Source organism: Oreochromis aureus, linkage group 4 (genome assembly GCF_013358895.1).
Source record: "Oreochromis aureus strain Israel breed Guangdong linkage group 4, ZZ_aureus, whole genome shotgun sequence".
Lineage (NCBI taxonomy): Eukaryota > Metazoa > Chordata > Actinopteri > Cichliformes > Cichlidae > Oreochromis > Oreochromis aureus.
In genome coordinates, this window is record NC_052945.1 from 4341515 (window position 1) to 4361447 (window position 19933).

The 19933-nt window shown below is 39.1% G+C and overlaps 1 protein-coding gene across 2 annotated transcripts; it reads right to left on the reverse strand.

Annotated features, from left to right (window-relative positions):
• Nucleotides 1-2526: 2526 nt before the first annotated feature.
• Nucleotides 2527-4011, reverse strand: LOC120439758 (phosphoinositide-interacting protein-like). Of its 2 annotated transcripts, none has more exons than XM_039610767.1 (2): nucleotides 3753-4011; nucleotides 2527-3252 (listed from the first exon to the last, which is right to left on the reverse strand). In XM_039610767.1, the coding sequence occupies exons 1-2, from the start codon at nucleotides 3763-3765 to the stop codon at nucleotides 2831-2833; spliced, it is 435 nt and encodes a 144-aa protein (XP_039466701.1). In that variant the 5' UTR covers nucleotides 3766-4011; the 3' UTR covers nucleotides 2527-2830. The 2 variants fall into 2 exon arrangements, with proteins under 2 accessions (XP_039466701.1, XP_039466702.1); XM_039610768.1 differs by lacking the exon at nucleotides 3753-4011 and adding an exon at nucleotides 3520-3657.
• Between the last annotated feature and the right edge of the window lie 15922 nt (nucleotides 4012-19933).

Genomic DNA, 19933 nt, shown 5'->3' on the forward strand with positions numbered 1-19933 from the left:
GAGAAGAGGAGAACAGATACAGTAGGCAGGTTTCGTTTTTGATATTTAATGTCAATAAAGGATACAAAATTGTAGTTTGTGTCCAGGATCTCGCAGGCTGGTTTGTGCAATGCAAATAATGCAGGACTCACAAGACTCCTTAGCATAATATTTGGCTGTCAAATTATACAGATGTATGCATCGTGTATGTTGTGAATATCAGGAAGAAGCAGGTGTATTTATTTGTTGTGCTGATGTTGGGTTAGAACTTCTTCAGGTGTTTTTCCATTCATGGTTTTGTTAACTCCCCAAACATTTTAATTTTCAGTTAGTTTGATTTTAGAGTGCGAAAGGTTTACCATGTCCTTCTTTAATTTCAAATTTTAAAGGGATTTCAAGTTGACTTTTATTTTATTAAAGTTATTTTATTAAGTTATTTGTACTTTTCCCTCACATTGCGATAGGTGAGGTGTATGTGCACATACTTGTTCGATGTAATCATTTTTACTAGACTAACACTTCTAAACCTCCAAACAGGGAAAGTTAAAGTTAAGCAGTGTTGTGATCAGAACTTGAGTAGTAGAACTTGCTGCGCCCCAAACACTGCACAGTTACATGAACACTGACAGAGCAATGTATCATGACTGGAGTCTCAGTCGTAGTCGTAACTGAGTAATGATGGCTAAACCTTCAAATTGTGCTCGGCCACATAAAAAAATCTGAAACCGTATATTCACAAAAATCAAAATGTAAAATCACCATAACTGAAATAATTGTGGGTTACTCCTACAGGGCTGGGACTCTCCACCATTTGACCCTAGAACTGAAGAAGCTTCTCGGATGAGAGGTGAAACGTCTTCAAGCAACTTAAAGAAGTCCAGACGCTTTTCTTTCCAAGCTCTTTAGACTACGATGACCTGGATGACTGAGAATCTTCACAGACAACTGAAATAATGATTAAAACACTATCACCTTTGATTTTCAGTTAAACTATTACATTTGATTTGACTCTTTGCACTTAACTTGCAGGAGTCTTCTGCATTATATTTAAAAAATACAGGATCAACAACTCCTCAACACAAAGGTCAAAAGTAGTGATAACTTAAAAATATTAAACATACTAAAGTTCAAGTTATAACAGCACTAATTTAAAAGACTGCTGTTTGCATATACGGTGCTTCTGATATTATGAGTGCATCCTACTGGCCTGTGAATAATCCGTTTGTTTCTATAAAAGATTGAAATATTCAAAAAGCTATTTTGTTGTCTAAAACCAAAAGGTATGTGTTGTTATATCCAAGGTAAACAAATGTGAAGACCACGAACTTTAGTTTAACACTTATTTTTATATGTTATTTATGGGTTTTGTGTGTTACCTAGCAACCTGTATGACAAAATGTATAAATAATTGCTTAAAGATTAATTCACTTATTTATTAGCCACCTGGGGGCGGCAGATTGACACATGAAAACATTGGATCAATAATTACAGATATTGCATTGTCACAAATCCAACAGACAGAGTATCAGTATCATAAATAGAAATATTCCCGATTAAATAAAGCAAAGAGTGCTAAATTAAATGTCTTTGCTTACTAAACATTCAGAGTTTCTCTAACATTTTCACCTTTTGATTGTCTGAGATCTGCTGTGGTTGTTATATTAAATAAAAATATTTAAGCTGAAAAGGCATTAGAATTTAATATAATGATACATATAAATTAAATACTTTAATTCTGAACAAATTTGAGTGAGTTACCAGATATTTGTAGACGTGTCTCTATCTAGTATTTCCTCTTCCATTACCTCTGGCTTTGCTCTCATTAGAAACTTGCCTCATGGCTGCAAAACACTTTATTGTGTTCGCTCAGCTTGTGTCTGACTCTTTGTGGTGAATAATGCTGCACTGGAAGGGTTCACATAGGTCTTTGGAGCTTTTTCCTCGGAAGCTGCCTGCCGTCATCACAAATGAGAGCTTAGTCGGTGAACCAACACAGTAAACCAAACAAAGGAGTTAAAGAGGCTAAAATGCTTCTCGGAGCTGAGGGGAACCGTGGAGTTTGGTGATAATCGTTGTTCATTCATTACAAAGAGTGAGGCCTTTCTGTTGCAGTCATACGATTCTTTTCAAATATACAAATATTGATTACTATTACTTTAAATATGATCTGCACTGCTAGCCCAAAGAGTGCATTTTCAGTGGATAGAAGGAATTAATATTTAATGCACATTACAGTGGAATCTGGCTGTGAAGGGGTTACTTTAAATTGGCTGCTACCTAATATTGAAATCTTATGTAAATGTGCTTTCAGGTCACACCAGTCAAATCGTCACTCTTTACATAATTCAAGGATGAATACATTTAGATTCAAAGCATCCGTCCTTGTGGTTCCTTTGAACAAACACTCACAGCCACATGCAGCTGGACGCAGTAAAACACAAAGTGACAATTAGAAGATGTCGTGACTTTGACTGACACGGTCAGTCTTTGCATAATTTTTTATTTTATTCTTTGCAAATATTCATAAGGACACTTTACTGCCGTGTATCTTCTTGCTAAATTGTTTGTGCAGGTGTAAATAATTGCATTTTCTGCAGCACATTCCTGTCCATGCGCGCTCATCCTGTTTTCGACAGCCGCGGTTATTAATGAAATGACATCATGCACACTTGAGACTGCGATAGTGTCGTCAATCCACAGAGAGATAAACATAATTGTTGTCAAACAGTCTTCTAATAATCATTTTCCACAGAGCTGAAAATATGAACCTCAGTTCAGAGTGCTCTTCAAGTTTCTCCTGAAATTATGTCCAAACATAAAGTTGTGCTGAAAAACATCACCGCCCGAGCCATCACAGGTTAAACACCGGAGGCCTGTAATAACTCAGGGGCTTCTTCATTTTCGACCGCTTCCTGTTCTCTTTGGTAATAGGAATCAGGACCACGCCCACCACAAAAACCATCAATCCAATGGACAGCAGGGCTGGTCCCAGGATGTTGGTGACTTTCCGGCAGTGGCCAGCGAAGTAAAGGCCGCTGATGATGATGCCACATGCCAGGAAGCTGCCCCCGGTAGACATGAGGTGGATGGGGAACCAAAAGACTTCAGACTTCTTGGGGGAATTCTCCGTAGTCCAAACAGACTCAGTGCGGGACAGGCTGAACACAGTGCTCTCCGTGCGGCTCGGGGGCGTGAGCTGGTCCCTGGACTGGGACAGCGTGCACTCCCCCAGGGGGATGTTCTCTGGGCTCCCTGGCATGACTTCCTGGCTGACTGTATGGAAGCAATGTGGAATAAAAATCAATCTGGAAGGGAGGATGTGTCTTTTTCCTATACACGAAAGTTACTAACGATATTGTAGAACATTTACAAGATACTGCAATAAGCAAAACACTTTGTGTGTCACAACAAATCCACAAAAGTACAACGAGGAAGTTTATGTTGCAATCAGAAATTTTAAAGAAAATACAAACAGCTTCTTTGCCCACTGGAAATGAGTCCACACCCAGGAAAGGAGTAAACAAGTCAACAAACACCTACCTTCAAATTCTGGATCAAGTCTCTTAGTCTGTATTTTTGAAGAACTGACAATAAGTTACAGTGAAAAATCACAAATCCTTTGAAAACCTGAAGGAGAAGCCGACAAAATCTCTGCCCACCGTCTGACCAGAGAACCCAGTAAAATACAGCCATACAGATTTAGGAAACATCTACCCACCCTCCTACGTTATCTCCACCTACTCAAGAGAACCCTGTGACCACCATCCCCTTACCATCTTCTACCATCGCAGGCGGTTTGTCCTGATATTACATGCAGGGCGAGGTGCTTGGCTTTCTTTCCCCAGAGGATATCCATAGACTCTCCCCAAACCACTCAGACTCACGGCTCCATTGGGCTCTAAAATGATTTCACAAAAACTTCAATAAACAGCTCCAGTAAAGCCTTTTTTTTTGCAGAAAAAAAGCCTCAAATTTTCCAGGACAGGACAATGAGAGGAAAATATCTGCCTTACTAGCCTGAACTCTTTCCACACAAAGAAGAGCAGGGGCAGGAAATGGCTCTCTGTTATAGGCAGATTGATGCAGCAAGCTTTCCAATACTGACGGTTATGTTGGTACAGTATTGATCTCAAAGTACCCTGGAGCAATTATCTGCAAGTTGTTCACTGGTCATGAGATCTGTGTAGTAAAATTAACCCCGTGAAAATAAAGGAAATCGTTTAGAAATTTGGTCAATTTTGGGATTTTCCTTTGTCATCTTCTTATTGAGCCTCTAAGATTTCGCACCTCGGGTGTGTAGGGGATCACAGCGTCAGAGGGGTGTCGCTGCAATCTGATGCTGCTGCTTCCATTAAACCGGCCTGATATTACATTTGTGTCTGCTTCGCTTCGTGCACTCTTTTGGAAAGACAAGTGCTACTATGTGGCCATCGATCTGAACACGAGCTCACACATTAACACAATCACGCTCCTCAGCTACGAAGACTGCTCTTCAGGGCTGCTGCTTCTACTTAGCAAAGGCTGCACCTCCTCCCTGGTTTCATTAGATTACTGCTGTCCTCTCTTTAAAATGCACCATCATGTGGCGCTGATACATGAAGCTCGTCTATACTTGCAATGAGCAGCATGATCCAGCAGAGGGCAGCGCTGCCATGTGGCTTAGAAGTGGACTTTGGGCTTGCTGTGTCATTAACTTTTAGTGAAAGTACGAGCTGTTAATTGATCAGTTAATTCAATGTTTTACTAATTAACTTAGTTTGTTCTTTTACTTTGCACTGACATATGAGGAATTAATTGCCCGTTCCATGTAGTGCTTGTGATCATGACGTGCCTAATTCTCTTAAGCGGCCCAGTTAGATGGGCTTTATCTCATTCATTTGATCAGTCATCTGAGGTCATTTTCCACCTGCAGGCCTGCAGACTAGATGTGATGTGAGATTGAGTTAATATATCATTTTAGACAAAAGTTAAAGAACTGTGTCTCATTTGAACGTGTTTTTGAACATAAAGATTTGTGCACAAGCCAAAAGGTTGGAGGATGTAAAAGGATCAAAAGATTAGCTGATAAAGCTACAAGGATGTGCAGCCCTGATGTGTTTGGATGACTGCACTAATATGCTACAGTATAATATTGTTTTCTGTTTCACAGTTCCTAACTTAGTGGTCTGCCACCCTGAGAATTCAACATGCTAACATTAATTAACCTGTAACCTGATCGTAGCCACGGCGTGTGGCTCTTTTCCTTCTTGCTGTATTGAGCTAGCATTGGGTTTTATACACAGAAACATACAAATGATGGAGAGCTGGCCTTGTAATGTGTTTGATACTAAGCACTGCAGAATAAAGTTTTAGTGTGGACGTCTGATCCCTACGTTTGAGAAATGTCTGAGCTAAATAGCTGATCTGGACACCATACGTTTTGCTTGCTTTTCTAGCATCACGTTGCCACAGGCTAACTGTAACGATCCAGAGTAGCATTCCTGGGACCTTCAGTTTACAGATAAATAAATCTGATTGGTAGTTTCATACATAATAATGTTAATCAAGTGAATTGTTCTTGATCATTGGTTGTTTTCTGTGATTTCATGTGCTTGAATCTGCCAGAGGCACGAGGAAGCTTTTCTCACCTGTCTGTGTGACACTCAGGTTAATGTTGGTCATTCCTGGGTGGACCAAACATTAAGAGGAGCTGAGGTTCTGTTCCCTGCAGCTTCATAGGATCCACATGTTCGTGCCCAAAGAAAGCACAGTTACACACAGCAACTGTATCCTCATTACTCGTTCAGAGCTATGAGTTTTTGCTGACAGAAAGAGAGGAATAAGAAGCTGATAATAAAATCTGCTTTTTGCAACTGAGTCATCTCAACTGAGTCAGTGTTTTAGGGTTAATCATTTGTTAGACAGCAGCAGGAGTGGGAGGTCCTAAATTTTAATCAAGCTTTAATATTTATGAACGCTACAAAAATGATTCTTGTTAAGGTTTTTTTCCCCTTCTCCTTCAATCCAAAGCCAGGAATCGTATGTTGGCGTGCTGAGCCGTGAACTTTAGAAGCAAAGCAGCACGGGTCAGCTCATTGTACGAAGAAACGCCGGTGCTCACAATAAAAACTGAAATTCTTTCTCCGCTGGGCCTCCACAGTGGATCCTAGGGTTCCTCCACCATGTTCCAGTAAGTGAGCCCACATTACTCCTGGTTTATACTCTTTACATCTGCTCCCAGTTCACTTTAAATGAAAGTAAAAAATAAAAAAAATAATACTAGATTAAATAATTAACATTACCTACAGAGCCCTTCACAGACAGATTATTTATCTCAGCTGCTTTATAAACTCTCTGCTGCTTGCAGTCTTCGTTCGCAGGTTCTGAATTTATTAGCTCTTCCTCGTACAAGATTAAAGACCAGGAGCGACAGAGCCGTTCAGTCTGCGGCACCAAAACTCTGGAACATACGCCACTTCATCTACGTTTAGCTGACTCTGTGGAGTCCTTCTAAAAGTAGTTGAAAACTTTCCTGTTTAAGCAGGACTTCTGCGGAGATTATTGTATATATATATCACTGTTTCTATTATGATTTTATTCTATTTTAACACGTTTTCACTGCGTTTTACTGCGAATCGATTTCAACCCTGTGAGAAACACTATAGAAATAAACTTTCTAAATCCTGGTTTTGTGCATCTGTTTTTCCCCCATTGTTGATATTTCATGCTGAAATGATATTATCTGACAGAAAAGCAATGGCTGCTGTTTGATGGAGTGAAGGAATCGATTTAAATAAGAGTAGCTGTGCAAGATTGTGTAAGACAGGGTGACTCACCGCATTTATACCATCTTTGAAATCATTTATTATGATTCATTAAGTGATCTGGACAAATTCTAATACACATTAGACCTTTAGGAATATACAATTGGCAGATAAATTTAAAGAAATGCTTGGTTTGGGTCAGTTAAAGGAAGGGTAATTGGAAATCAGTACAAAGATGACCTTTATCTGTTGGTGAAATATGTCTGTCCTGATGGGAGTGGATTCTTTCGGGATTTCACTGGTTTTATGATATGGCCTTCATACTCAGAGTGGACAAATATAGTAGGCGACACTCTTCACCGACTTCATCAAAACTCCAAATTAGGGAATATCCCAAAAGATATTCCCATCCCATAAAGTTCCACAGAATCAAAAATCTTAATGCACAATGAAGGTCTTCTTGTGGCCGCCAGAGATGGGCAGTAACGCATTAAAAGTAATGTGTTACTGGAATTGTTACTTTTTTCTAGTAACAAGTAAGGGATTACTATTGCAAAAAAAAGTATTTAGATTACTGTTACTTTCCTGTAAGCACGCTGCATTACTGTGTTATTAAACCGTGACTTTGTTTGTGAGAGTGTCTCATGACGATGATGTACAAGCACGCGACATCCGTGGCAGCGACAGACGTTTGCAGATCAACAATGAATAATATGGAGTGCAGGAGAGAGTACCACCATGCAGCGTTTAAAGCTTGGACGTACTTAAAGTAATTTAAGTTGGATTCTGTAAAAAGTAACAAAAACAGTGTCAGCTGTACATTCTGTGTGGGAAGGAAACTTCTTTCTACAGAGAAAAATTAAACTTCAAATCTGACTCGGTGCTACTGAATCTTTGATTTTATTCATTTTCTGCTGTGTTTTACTTGCATCTATTTGACATTATTTTATCTTATCTGCTGGAATATGCAGAAAATAGGTTTAAATGTTAAACACATTTCTTCCAGTAAGAAACTGTTGCATTTAATTTAATTTTTGCTTGATGCAATGTGCATAAAGTTAAAAGATTAAAACTAATAAAACAAGTTTTAAAAAGTCTTTTTCATTTGATTCAGTTTTATATGATGGAATATGCAGAAAAAATATTGTTTTATTACGTATTCAGGTTGTGTATCATGTTTTTGAAAAGCAACTAAGTAATAAAGTAACTAATTACTTTTGAAAATAAATAATCAGTAAAGCAACAGGATTGCTTTCTTGGAGAAGTAATCAGTAATTAGTAACTAACTACTTTTTTCAAGTAACTTGACCAACACTGGTGGCCGGCAAGGCAACCAAACCTCAAGTCCTGTAAGAAGCCAAACAACATTGCACATGAGTGGTTTTAAATGTACTTTATGTTAAAACGCTACAGCTGGATAAAGTAAAAATGTTTCCTTCGATACATCAGGATTAATCTCTAACAGTTGATTACTTGCTGGGCTTGAATTTCATCGTATTATTGCACATAATTTAACAGATTTTTGCAAATGTAGCACTACTACTAATGATATGAGGACCAAAAGGACATATGGCAGTCCCACTGAAGTTGATGTTAAGACCACAAATCTTCATGATCCTCTTAACTGGTCTAATGTTACTAAGGTGTAGCAACAGTCTGAAGACAACTTTCAGTCAGATCTGATTCTGAGCCAGACAAGTTTCTGGCTCAGAATCTGTGGCCCGGTCTTACAATGCTGAAATGAGCTGCAGTAGTAAAACTGTGCTGAGGCGCTGATGCAGGTCGAGGATACGGCAAGAACACATAAGATGAAGAGAAACAGCCACCAAAAGACCGAGCAGAACCTTGAGCGATGATGGAGTTTCAGGTGAACGATAAAACACAATCTGAGGTAAGAAAGGGACAATGCCAAACCTGTAGTTAAAATCACAAGTCGTATCCCAGCTGAAGTGTATGAATCCCCTAAAGGGGGTAATTCCCCAATTCTGTAATTAATATGTACACCCAATGAACTTAAGGTTTGAATTTGGGCTTTTTTCTTGTAATCAGAAGCTTATTTAACAACAGTTTTATCCTTCAAATATGATCAAACACTTTTTTTCAGGCTTTTGGCAGCATTTTCTAATGAATGCATGAAAAACCCTTCTGGAAAACAAACCACAACAAGTTAAACCTGAACTGAACTGTTATGTTTCAATTGTCACTAATCTGTGGGGCTCAGCAAAGACGCGTCCCAAGACTGGAGCATCTATTCTCCAGCCACACGTATTTTGTGGGACCCACGTGTCCTGTGTCACATCACTTCATATTCCCTCACTGTGTGAAAAATAACTGCTTCACTCAGTTCGGAACAGTTTCCCAGTTCTTGTAGGAGCAGGATTTTGTTTTCTTTGAGATAGTTTTCATCATATTTCGCTGTAGTCTGCATAGCTTATGACCTTGTAAAGATTTCCATTGGGTACAGTGTAGGCAGTAAAAGACGAGATGGGTTAACCTACACTTGACCCGTGACGAGAGCCTTCTCTGCTTTCTTCTTAGCCATTGGATAAAAGCCAGACTTAGATTTGCAGTGTTGAATTTCAAAAGTAGAGACAATTAAATCGTGGAACGTTGTCTCAGTATGAGGTCCAAGTAACAAGGGATGCAAACGCTGTGCAGTCCCACATAAAGTGTGATGCCTGGTCTCCCTGCTTGGAGGTGTGGAGACTCTTTATGTCAGCTTTTCTTTAGATCCACTGTTGTTGTTTCTTTACAACTGAAATGTAAAATTAAATTAGGTGCAATTTCAAAATACAATTCCAGGTTTCCGAGACGTGTGGTCAAAGAGAGACTTCTCATATCACAGGCAGATTATGTGACTTAGTAGTGTTGAAAAGTTAAAAGTTGAGCCAGTATATTGGTAAACCAGCATACAGGTATCAGTCTAATCCTGTTTGATAATACAAACAGAGAGCATTGCCAGGGATTAGAGCTAATAAGCTTCGTCTTGAGTCAGCACGCTGAGTTTGTTGGTTTGGCAGGAGCTTTAGGATGGGATTCAAATGAACTGTGGACTTTGAGGTGCAGTGCGCACACCCTCCGGTTAAAGCCACCAGAACTAAGATGCTCTAACAACTCCAACCCTTGCGGTTTTTTAAGGCTGTGGATTAAACAGAAATACTTTTTGGCCAATGAAGCCACGCACAGAGCCTCGTTAACTCCAGAGCAAATATCAATAAAACTTGTGCAGATATTCATTCTTCTGCAGACAAATTACATTTCAGGTAGTACATCACTGATTTATTGACACATGGAGCCCTTTCTTTGCACAGGTCACCTTGGAAAACTAATTAATCTGCTTTGCATATTTACAGCTTTTTGTAGAGTAATCCCAGAGGTTGAGGCATACAAGCAACTGTAGCATAAAGGCTCTTTCACCTTTGCAAATGCATGAGGAAATGTGATATTCATTGTTTTTCTGAAAGGTAAACAGCAGCCACTAACACTATGCTACATATCAGTGCTCTGTAATGATAAATGAATTAAGAGGAAATCTAAGCATTTACTTTGTAAAGGATTCCAGTCTTTCCCAAACCAACAGACTCTCTGTACATGCTGGTATCCACTGCTACTTTTCTGTGACGTGTCCGTCCAGATGTCCACATCTCATTTCAGTGATCCCACTGCATTGTTTTCAATGAGATCTAGGGAAAATAAACCCATTTAATCCCCCTCTACCTGCAAAATGTCATCCATTTCAGCCCCACTATGCGCTGCAATCTCCTGCAAATTTCATACATATCTATACAGAGTCCTAACAATATCTGAAGTGGGGGAGATTTTATATTGAGTATAGGTTAATAAGCTCTCAGTGCAAAAGCAATAACTTAAAGTTGCCTAAAGTCAACCCAAACATGGAATAGTGTATTATTAACAATAAGTGAGGGCAAATTGTCCTAATCATACTTTTCCTATTCAGCTTTAATAATTTTTACATATGCATATATTACTTATTTGCAGGTAATTAAGGAAAACAAAATTACTGCTTCAGCATCTGTTACCGAGCATCAGCCACAGACTTAAAACAGCTGCATGTTGCTGCCATGACGTTATCCATTTGCAGCAGTCTAAACATTATAGTATTGACTGCTGCTGTACTTGGAGTGCTAATACTAACTAGCTTCATTAGCATGCTGCATCCATTAACGTATATGGATGCAATGCACAGATAGCACTTCTTAGTAGCTTTGTGTAAGTAACATACAAATATGAGCCTATTTTGTGCAGCAAACTGGGATTATCTGAATAGTAAGCCGTATTTCTTTGTCAGACATTCAGTGAAAAAGGTTTCAAAAGACACCAACAGCACAAACACAGTCAAGGGATCTAGGTCAGTGACTCAAATTAGTTAGGCTCACCTCCACCAATTATCGATGTTAACTTCAAGCCTTTGCAAAATGCTTTGGTAGAAAATTCACCCACCAAAAAACTGTTCATATGTCAAGACCAAACAATTTATTATACCTGTCTGTAAACAAGATTATGTCTGTTCTAAATTTGGGTATTTTAACATGGGAGTGTAGGGGATTTACTCGCTTTTGTAGCAAACCCCACGTGGCCATTAGAAGAACTGCAATGTTTAATACTTCGGTGTTGGCTTCATTTTTCAGCCTCGGTGTTTGCTGCTTGAAACATATTAGAATAAAATGTCAGGTTGGTTTGTGCCTGCACCAGTCCACCTTCCTCTTCACACGAACACATCATCTGAGGTTCAGATGGCAGGAACAAACAAGACTGTTCACATTTGATTGAAGTGAGTAAAATGAGAAATGCTTATGAAAACTTTATTATCCATTTTGATTAATTCAGAAGTGCGTAATTGTTTCTCAGATTGTTTTGGGTTTAATTTGATTGTTGAAGAAGTTAAAGACTTGTTACTCAATTTTTTCATTCATGAGGTTTGCCTTTGTGGTTTGACTGTCGCAGTAGCTCTCAGGGAGACCCAACATACAGCCAGGCATTAATAAAACGTTAACTTATAGACCGAACCCCATGAACCCATGAAGTATTTTACTTATCTTTTCTACTCTTAATTAGCTCTCAGAGCACTTTACAGTACAAACCATTCACACAACACTTTTGCAAGAAACCCTGTTTTTTCTTTTTTTATGAACAGGTGTGGATAGGAAAGAGGAGGGAAAGACACAATAGAGACCTTGGAGGTTGTCACACCATATGTCAACCTATGGAGGATCGGCGGTGTTAGGATGGCAGCAGAGAGTTGAGGAAGAACAGGGATGTATTGCTAAGCCAACAAACTGCACTTAAATTGCACCCCCCAAAAATTAAACAAGGCGTTATTATTGTTGTATTATTTTTTATAATTAATTTTGTAGTAAGAATATTAGAATAATATTATAAATAATTGTACCGAACAGGTAAGACAGGTCACCCTGCACTCATGATGCATGTGTATTACAGAAGTGTGAAAACAAAGTGTGAATCACAACTAACATGAAATTGTGTGGATTGTTGTAAATACTAACAAGTGGATGATCTCACAATTGATTCAAGAGCACAAAATAAAGTAAAAAAACATTTAAAAAAAAAATCACTGTTCTGTGGAGGCTAAATGCCGTCCACAGAGGTGTAGGGGGATCTGTCTACCTTTTGGGTTATAATATTGTTACGATCCTGGGTCTTTTGACCCAGCGCTTTGAGTTTTCGTTTATTTTCTCTTTATTGTTTATGTTTAAGTTCATTAGGTTATCTAAGTTCATTTGTTTGTTAGATTCCCCTTGTGTCTTCTACCTCTGTGTTTTAGTCTCCCTTTGCCCCTTATGTGTTTCATGCTGCATGTCTTATGTTGTCAAGTTTGTATTGTCATGTCTGCATCTCATGTTTCCTCTTTTATTTTGAAGGTCCATGTCCTACATCAGTGTAGTCAGCTTTGCTTCCTTTGTTTCGTTAGCGTCAGCTGTTTCCCCATGTGTTTCCACTTCCCCTAATCACCCTTGTGTGTATTTAGTCTGTGTGTTTCTGTTCATTCTTTGTCAGATCGTCTGTTGTTCACGTCATGTGCTCCACGCTATGTTTCCAAGTTTCATGTCCAGGTTTTTCTTGTTGTTTGTTTAGTTCACCCAGTTTAAGTTAATGTTAGTTTTGCTTCAGTTTGCTTTGCCCTTTGTTTGTACCTTTTGTACCAGCCTCATTAAAGGGCTCGCTTTTTGTTAATACCCAAGTTTTGGTTCCACGTTCCGTTTGTCTGCATTTTGGGTCCTCTTTACACATTCTTACAGTCTGCTTCTGCCAGACTGTGACAAATATAATATATTTTGAATTTTTTTTTTTTTTTTTTCCCCCCATAGACCACTCTTTCTGATAGCCCAAAACTTTAAGAGCTTCACAATAACTTAGCATACGGACCAATTAGTCAGATGGGAGTGACTACAGTGGAACGCCAAAGATGACCTACGAGGGAAAGAGGAGAGGAGCAGAACAGCTAAACAGGAGACTTAAGGGAGAGTTCAGATGATCCAGTTGGCCCCTAGGACCGTGCACTAAAGCTTTAATGAAAGAGAACTAACTCACATCATCCCTATACCTAACCATAACCCAATTGTAACCCTGAAACTAAAACCACATTTTAAGTCTCAAAAATGCCTTCAAACTTGTGGGGACCAGGATTTTGGTCCCCGTAAGTATAGTAAACATCAAACTTTTGGTCCCCACAAAGATATGAATACACACGTACACACACAGATACATACTTTGGGTGTAACTTGGGGTTCATTATCTTGCACAAGAATGCCCAGAATGCATGATGGACAATCAGAGATATTTCAAGCACACCCCTACTTTTTCATTTGAGTCACTTTGATGGAATTTATTAAAAAAAAAAAGAAAAAAAAAAAAGCATGATTCATGCTTCAGGGAAGTGTGCAGCTTTGGCTGTAAGCACAGATGCAACCACCCACCTGCTGTTCACATCCTTTGTTCATGAGGGGCAGTCAGTCAGACGAAAGTTGGCTTAAAGTGAAGGGAGCTAAAACAGCTCGTCTCAGACAGAGGAAGCAGTAGGAATGCACTGAAGCTCAGTGTTTTCAGCTGTGAATCAAGCAAAGCCTAACAGTACAAATTTGGAGCTGGAAATAAGCATAATAGGTTACCCTTAACAACTAAGAAATTCTAGAGAATAAAGGGAACACATACTAACAGGTTTGCTATACACCTTGAAAATGTCAACATCTATTAAATAGGGGAAAATTGTATGTACTAGAGTTCACTATTCTTTTCAGGGTGTGACACTACCTTCACTCTGTGTGTCATTTCTTTATGAGCAGCCTAATGGTCATGGCCATCTAGTTTATTCATACAGCTCAAATGAAAATAGAGCCCATAACACATTTGATTCCAGCATGCTAGAGAATAGGTATCTGGCCTCCAGTGGTCCTTGGGCCTTCATGACGTAAATGGCTTGCACTGTTTCTCCCCTGCTGTGGCATGAGACGGAGAAAGGCAAGCAGTGCTAATAGATTCTGTGGGAAAGTGAAAAAGATGTGGACTGTATAAACAGATCAATAGCTCAGCCACGTATCATTTCTGACAGATTTGTTTTCTCAGTCTGATAATTGGAGAAAGAACAAAGCATGCCATGCGCCTGCTGATCTGACGGCGTGTGGTCTCTGGGTTCACAGCTGTTTCAGTTCAAGGTGGAGATGCCGGAAGGTCCTAAAAGTGGCCAGTAATTATACCCGTAAGATTTTTGAAAGACCTTTCGTCATTGGAGAGGATAAATTTAGGTTAACTGTTGTTCCAGAGAGGCTATTGATTGTTATTTAGTGGTTTTCATTATTTTTGGTACGTTCTATATTAGAAAGAAAATACTGTCATTCCTTCAATGGCACGTTCAGTGAGCAGGTGGACACATTTTTGAGAAAAAAAAAAAGAGAGAAAGAAAGAGAGTGCAATTTCTTCAATTTCTCTTTCAGTCTCAAACTCATAATTAAAGCTATTCATGCCAGAATAGAGCAGATCTGCATGAACTGTTGTAAATCAAAAATCGATATTTGCAATAAGTGAATAACCTGTCCAATCATGGGGTAAAGTGGGCAGTCATTAGACATAGTCTCGGCCATTTCATCCTTGGAAACTGTTGGAAGAAAAAAAAAACCTTTCAGCTAGAGGTTATTGACTATCAGCTTCTAGCTTCAGCTTATAACTTCAGTCGAATCTTAAATCTGATCAAAATTCAGTCAGACTAAGAAATCATGGAGAAAGCACAAAACAGGAACAAAGGCACAGTCTGAGGGGATTTAAAGGTGAGCAAGCTGGAAGGCTAAATAGACATATATTTAAAATGTAAGTGACTGGATTAACCTGTCATGAACCAAGTAATTAGGACCCAAAGGCAGACTCAGGAACAGGGCATCGTTAACTCAAAACACACCTTTTAACAGGGCTGTTGAAACAGTCCAAAATACAAAATTCACAATGCAACAGGCAAAACAAAAGCCAGCGATTATAGTGAACACACAATTGGAGATTAGCAGATGCTGAGACAAAGACTAAAGGGAAGACATCACCATTTATACACTAGAGGGCAATTAAAAGGGAAGTGAACACAGCTGGGTAACGAGTCGCAGGTGATAGTAATCAAAGACAATGAGCCAGGAGGGGGAAGTAAAAGTAAATGTGAAGCACAAAAGATAAGTGATGACCAAAAGGAAGCAGGAAGTGAGAAGTAATACAAAAACAGGGAAACTCAGCCACATGAATGAACTTAACATAGGCGATGAAAGAAAAACACAGGAATAAATAAGGAGATACACACAGATGAGAAGGTAAAGAACTAGCAAACTAAGAATCAAATAAAAATTTAAATAACAAGAACTAATCAGAGAAAACAAACTCCAAGGCATCTAAGCTGCTTGGGAGTATTTGCAGGAAAATGTAATGTGTTTTGTATATATTAATTTTTTCCTCCATACTTAGGCCACCCAGCCAACCTTCAAAGAAAGCCCATTTCTGCCGCTTGTATCAGCAATCTCACCTTTAGTCACTGCTCAGAGCTCGTTACCATATGTATGGTAGGGACGTATATCCACCGAATCTACGTGCTCAGCTCTCTCGGACTAATACAGCATCAGCGTCACGGCAGATGCTGCCCCAATCCCATCTGTAACTCCCTCCCTGAGACCTGTTTCAGTGGGAGCTGGAAGCCACCACCCGATGAAGCCAACAGAACCACATCATCTGCAAAAAGCAGAGATGAGATATTGAAGCCACCAGAGTGGAAGCCTGGCTACACCTAGAAATTCGGTCCATAAATTATGAACAGTCCCCATATACCAGTGAAATTTCCTAAATGTTACTAATGCAATTGTGTTTACAGACAAAATGAGACGTTACCAAAAACATAACAGTCTTTGCAGAGGTCATAATTAGATCTTGAAAGTCAAAAAATCCAAACCCTGGATCAGAAACCCAGGACATGACAGAACCCTCGGTCTACTGAATCTATTGACAACCTGAACACCACTTCCTCCAAACTAGATGACGGTTTTAGCTACAAGCACAAAGCAGGAAAGCAAAGCAAGATGGATTCAACTTTACATGGTCCCACTTCAATATAGAATATCATGCACATAAATTGGCATTTTCTACACTTGCTGATTTCGCAAAGTGTTTTCTCATAGGGGATCGTCTGACTGCTGGAATTTTCTCTCTTATATTTCAGGGTCTTCACCTTGCAATATAAAGCACCTTGAGGCAACTGTTGTGAATTCGTGCTACATACAATTGATTACATACATACATACATACATACAGTTGAATTGAATTAACCTGAATTTCATTGTTCACTCACTTTCAACCCCTGGCTTGGTTCAGCCACTTAGTCAGGATAGGATAGTTTTAACCCACAGCAGCAGCCCTGCTTGTTGACAAAAGACGAGTTAGGAGATTTAGACTCACTAATTCCACAACCCAGTGCACTAGGCCAGAGACACTCAAGGGCACGGTGTGTGTGTGTGTGTGTGTGTGTGTGTGTGTGTGAATGAAGACGGTTGCTTTCATATTTGCTTTTCATATTTTATTTTATTTTAATTTTTGCTATGTAACTTTGCACTGTCCACTTTCTGCTATAACAAAGCAAATTTCCCACGTGTTGGACTAATAAAGGTTATCTTATCTAAAACATCTTTGAATGACATCTCAGGAATAAGAACAGGCTGCATTCTCACCTGATCTCTCCTCAATGTTGCTGGATTTCAGTTGCAAGGCAAAGCAATCGCCACGACCATAATGCAGACTCTTATACTCGCGCAGACGAAAACTCTGCTGCTATTACATAACTTTATTTCCTTTTCCATTCCATACAGCTCTGTGTACTCTGATTTAAATGGGCATCGTTGTACATCAAAGGCAAAAGGGATTCACAATCATTATCATAACACTGGATAAACCAGCCATTTTCTGGACTCTCCATAAAAACCACGATGTCATTAATGTAACAATGTCTGCACAACAAAGGAATCAGTGTAATTTTCTACTTTAGTATTTACAGTCATATATAGAGCTGTCTGGGCATACAAACAAGTTGTTTGGCTAGCTGATGCTTCGTCCCAGCAAAGATTCTTATGCAGTAAACAACAAGGTGACGACTGTTTAGCTGCTGATGCATATTTATGGATTTGGTGAAAATGTGCTTTCAAACTAATGTGATAAGGTGAAAAGTTATGTCATATGTCATATTCTCAGAATCATTGATCCCGTTTTTTTCAGTTTAGTGAACCTCTGCTATCTTCTGATAAACTCCGCCTCTCTAAGGTGCTCTTTTTGTACCCAATCATGTTACTGACCTGTTGCCAGTTACATAATTAGTTGCAAAATTTTCCTCCAGCTGTTCCTTTTTCATAATACTACTTTTTCTTGCCGCATTCAAACTTCTGTGTGTTTCTGGCATCAAATTGAAAAGGTAATATTTTCATTAAATGGCACAGAAGTTTCATAAACTTACGAGTTCTGTTGTTGGGGAAAATGTGGCTTTATAGGATTTGCAAATCATTGCATTCTTTCTCTTTTAATTTACATTTTGCACAGTATCTCATTTTCAGACCTGGGTTAATAGATTAACAAAACCTGCAGAGAAATAGTTACCAGAAGACAAAGTTTATCAATTAACAGGCATTCCTAATAGCCTCTTTAAAAGAGAAGATGTGACCTGAAGATCTCAGGTCACTTTCAGCACTGATACTGAGAGTCTGCATGAATATGATGCTTCAGGTGAGAAATTAACAGGCCACTGTGGCTTTGACAGACCCTGTTCTTTGCATATTACTGCGGACCTCAGTGGGTGAAGCACACTGGCCAGAAGAATACACTCAAAGGGCGATTTTCACACTTGACATGAATACTTTGATATTTTCTAACACATTATCTCAGAATGAGTCCATGGCGAGTCATGTATTTGTCTCGTTTTGACTTTGAAAAAAGGCACCGGAGGGCGGGCTTGCAGTGTTTCTCATAAAAACAAATCATAGAAACTGTTAAAATTGCTGAAAATAAAGCAAAATCCTTGTTCTAGTCCTATGTTTGATGTTGGTCAGATTGATTTCAACATATGTTTGTTTGTACCCAGGAGGCCACTGGATGATAAAACTCTCCTTCTAAAAATAGCAGTGTCTACGTTTCAATTGAGACTTTCATCCAATTCAGAATCCATACAACTTTCATCAAAGAGCATCACAAGTGTTGTTTGGAAGACCGGCACCTCCACTGAACTGCCAAGCATAAAAGCTGTGTTGTATGCACTTAAAATCCAGGGCAGCAATTATATAGAAGATTGTGTAGTGTACTTAAGATGAATAACCCTTGAATACAGGCTCTATGGTGGTCCCACTGTTAACGTATACCGCCTAAAAAGTGTTTAAGGTTCAAGTATATATTAATCATATTCCTGCTGTTGAAAGGGCTTAAAGCAGCCACACTCAAGACTCTCATGTAGGTCACAGTCTTGTTTGAATTAGGTTGTTTCACGGCTTTGTCCTCAGTGATAGTGTGTCGTTAAGAAACTTTAATAAAAGGAAAAAAGCCCAGCTCCTCAGCAGTTGTAACTTTCCTGCACAAAAGTTTATTACCACACAAGATAATGTTCAAGGGAATGATGTCATTCTTTTCCCCTGCATTTTCACCCAGTACGAGAAGATGTGCATGCCAAATGTTATCACAGTATCATTGGAAAATTGCATTTTCGCATAAAGTTTCCATTTGGAAACCCATTTCAAATGCTAGTCCTTGTCCTTGCTACTGTTGGCCAGAGAGAGCAGACATGGGCAAGAAAGGGGTTTGATCCCACTCTGGCTTCATTTCCTCTGTGTGCCCAGAGGAAAACTAAATGATCTGAAACCACTTTGTACTTTAAAGTTCAATTCAAACGTTATCTTATAACTTGCACGTGAATGTGAAAAGATGTCTGTTTCTCTGTGTTAACCCCGTGACGGCCTGGTGACCTGTTCAGGGTCGACCATGCCTGTCACCCTGTCACAGCTGGGATATGTTTCAGCCCCCTGCAACCCTGAATTGGATAAGTGGAAGAAGATGAATGGAAGAATTAGCATGAGACAGGAGGTAGTTAAAACTGGGAATATTTATAGCATAATAACTGATGAAGACAATAGCAGACGGAGCAGACAAAGAACAAGCACCATCCATGTCCAGTGCCATGAAGACAGAAACTGAGGTCGGTGAGGATGGATCCGGACAGTAAGCTGTTAATAGGTGTCAGCAGTGTCTGAAAGCATAAACATGAAGGTTTATGGTTGTTTTTCTTTTAAGGACCCTGTAGAGTTTTGTGGGTTTTCTCTGCCATTTTATATAAGCTTGAAAAGATGTTCAATAACCCTGTATCGGGTGGCCAGACCTCCACTGTTAAGGAGATTTTAAAGCCAAGGAAATTCTTGATTATATAAAAAAATAAATGTGAAAAGGAGGACCAGCGATGCTACCTGGCTGTTTGTGTTTCTGTAATTAAAGGGCATTGCAGCCAGCAGTTGAACCTGTGCTGTGAATATCAAATGTTCAAGATGTCAAATAAAATCACATCAGGTTTTTGAGTGTGAATGCCCTTTTTGTGAATACCAAGGCTGTCCCTGAACTCATAAGCCTGTCTCGAGAGAAATGCAGGCAGGATGAAAAATATTATTCTTAGTATTTTACACAAAATGTGGAAA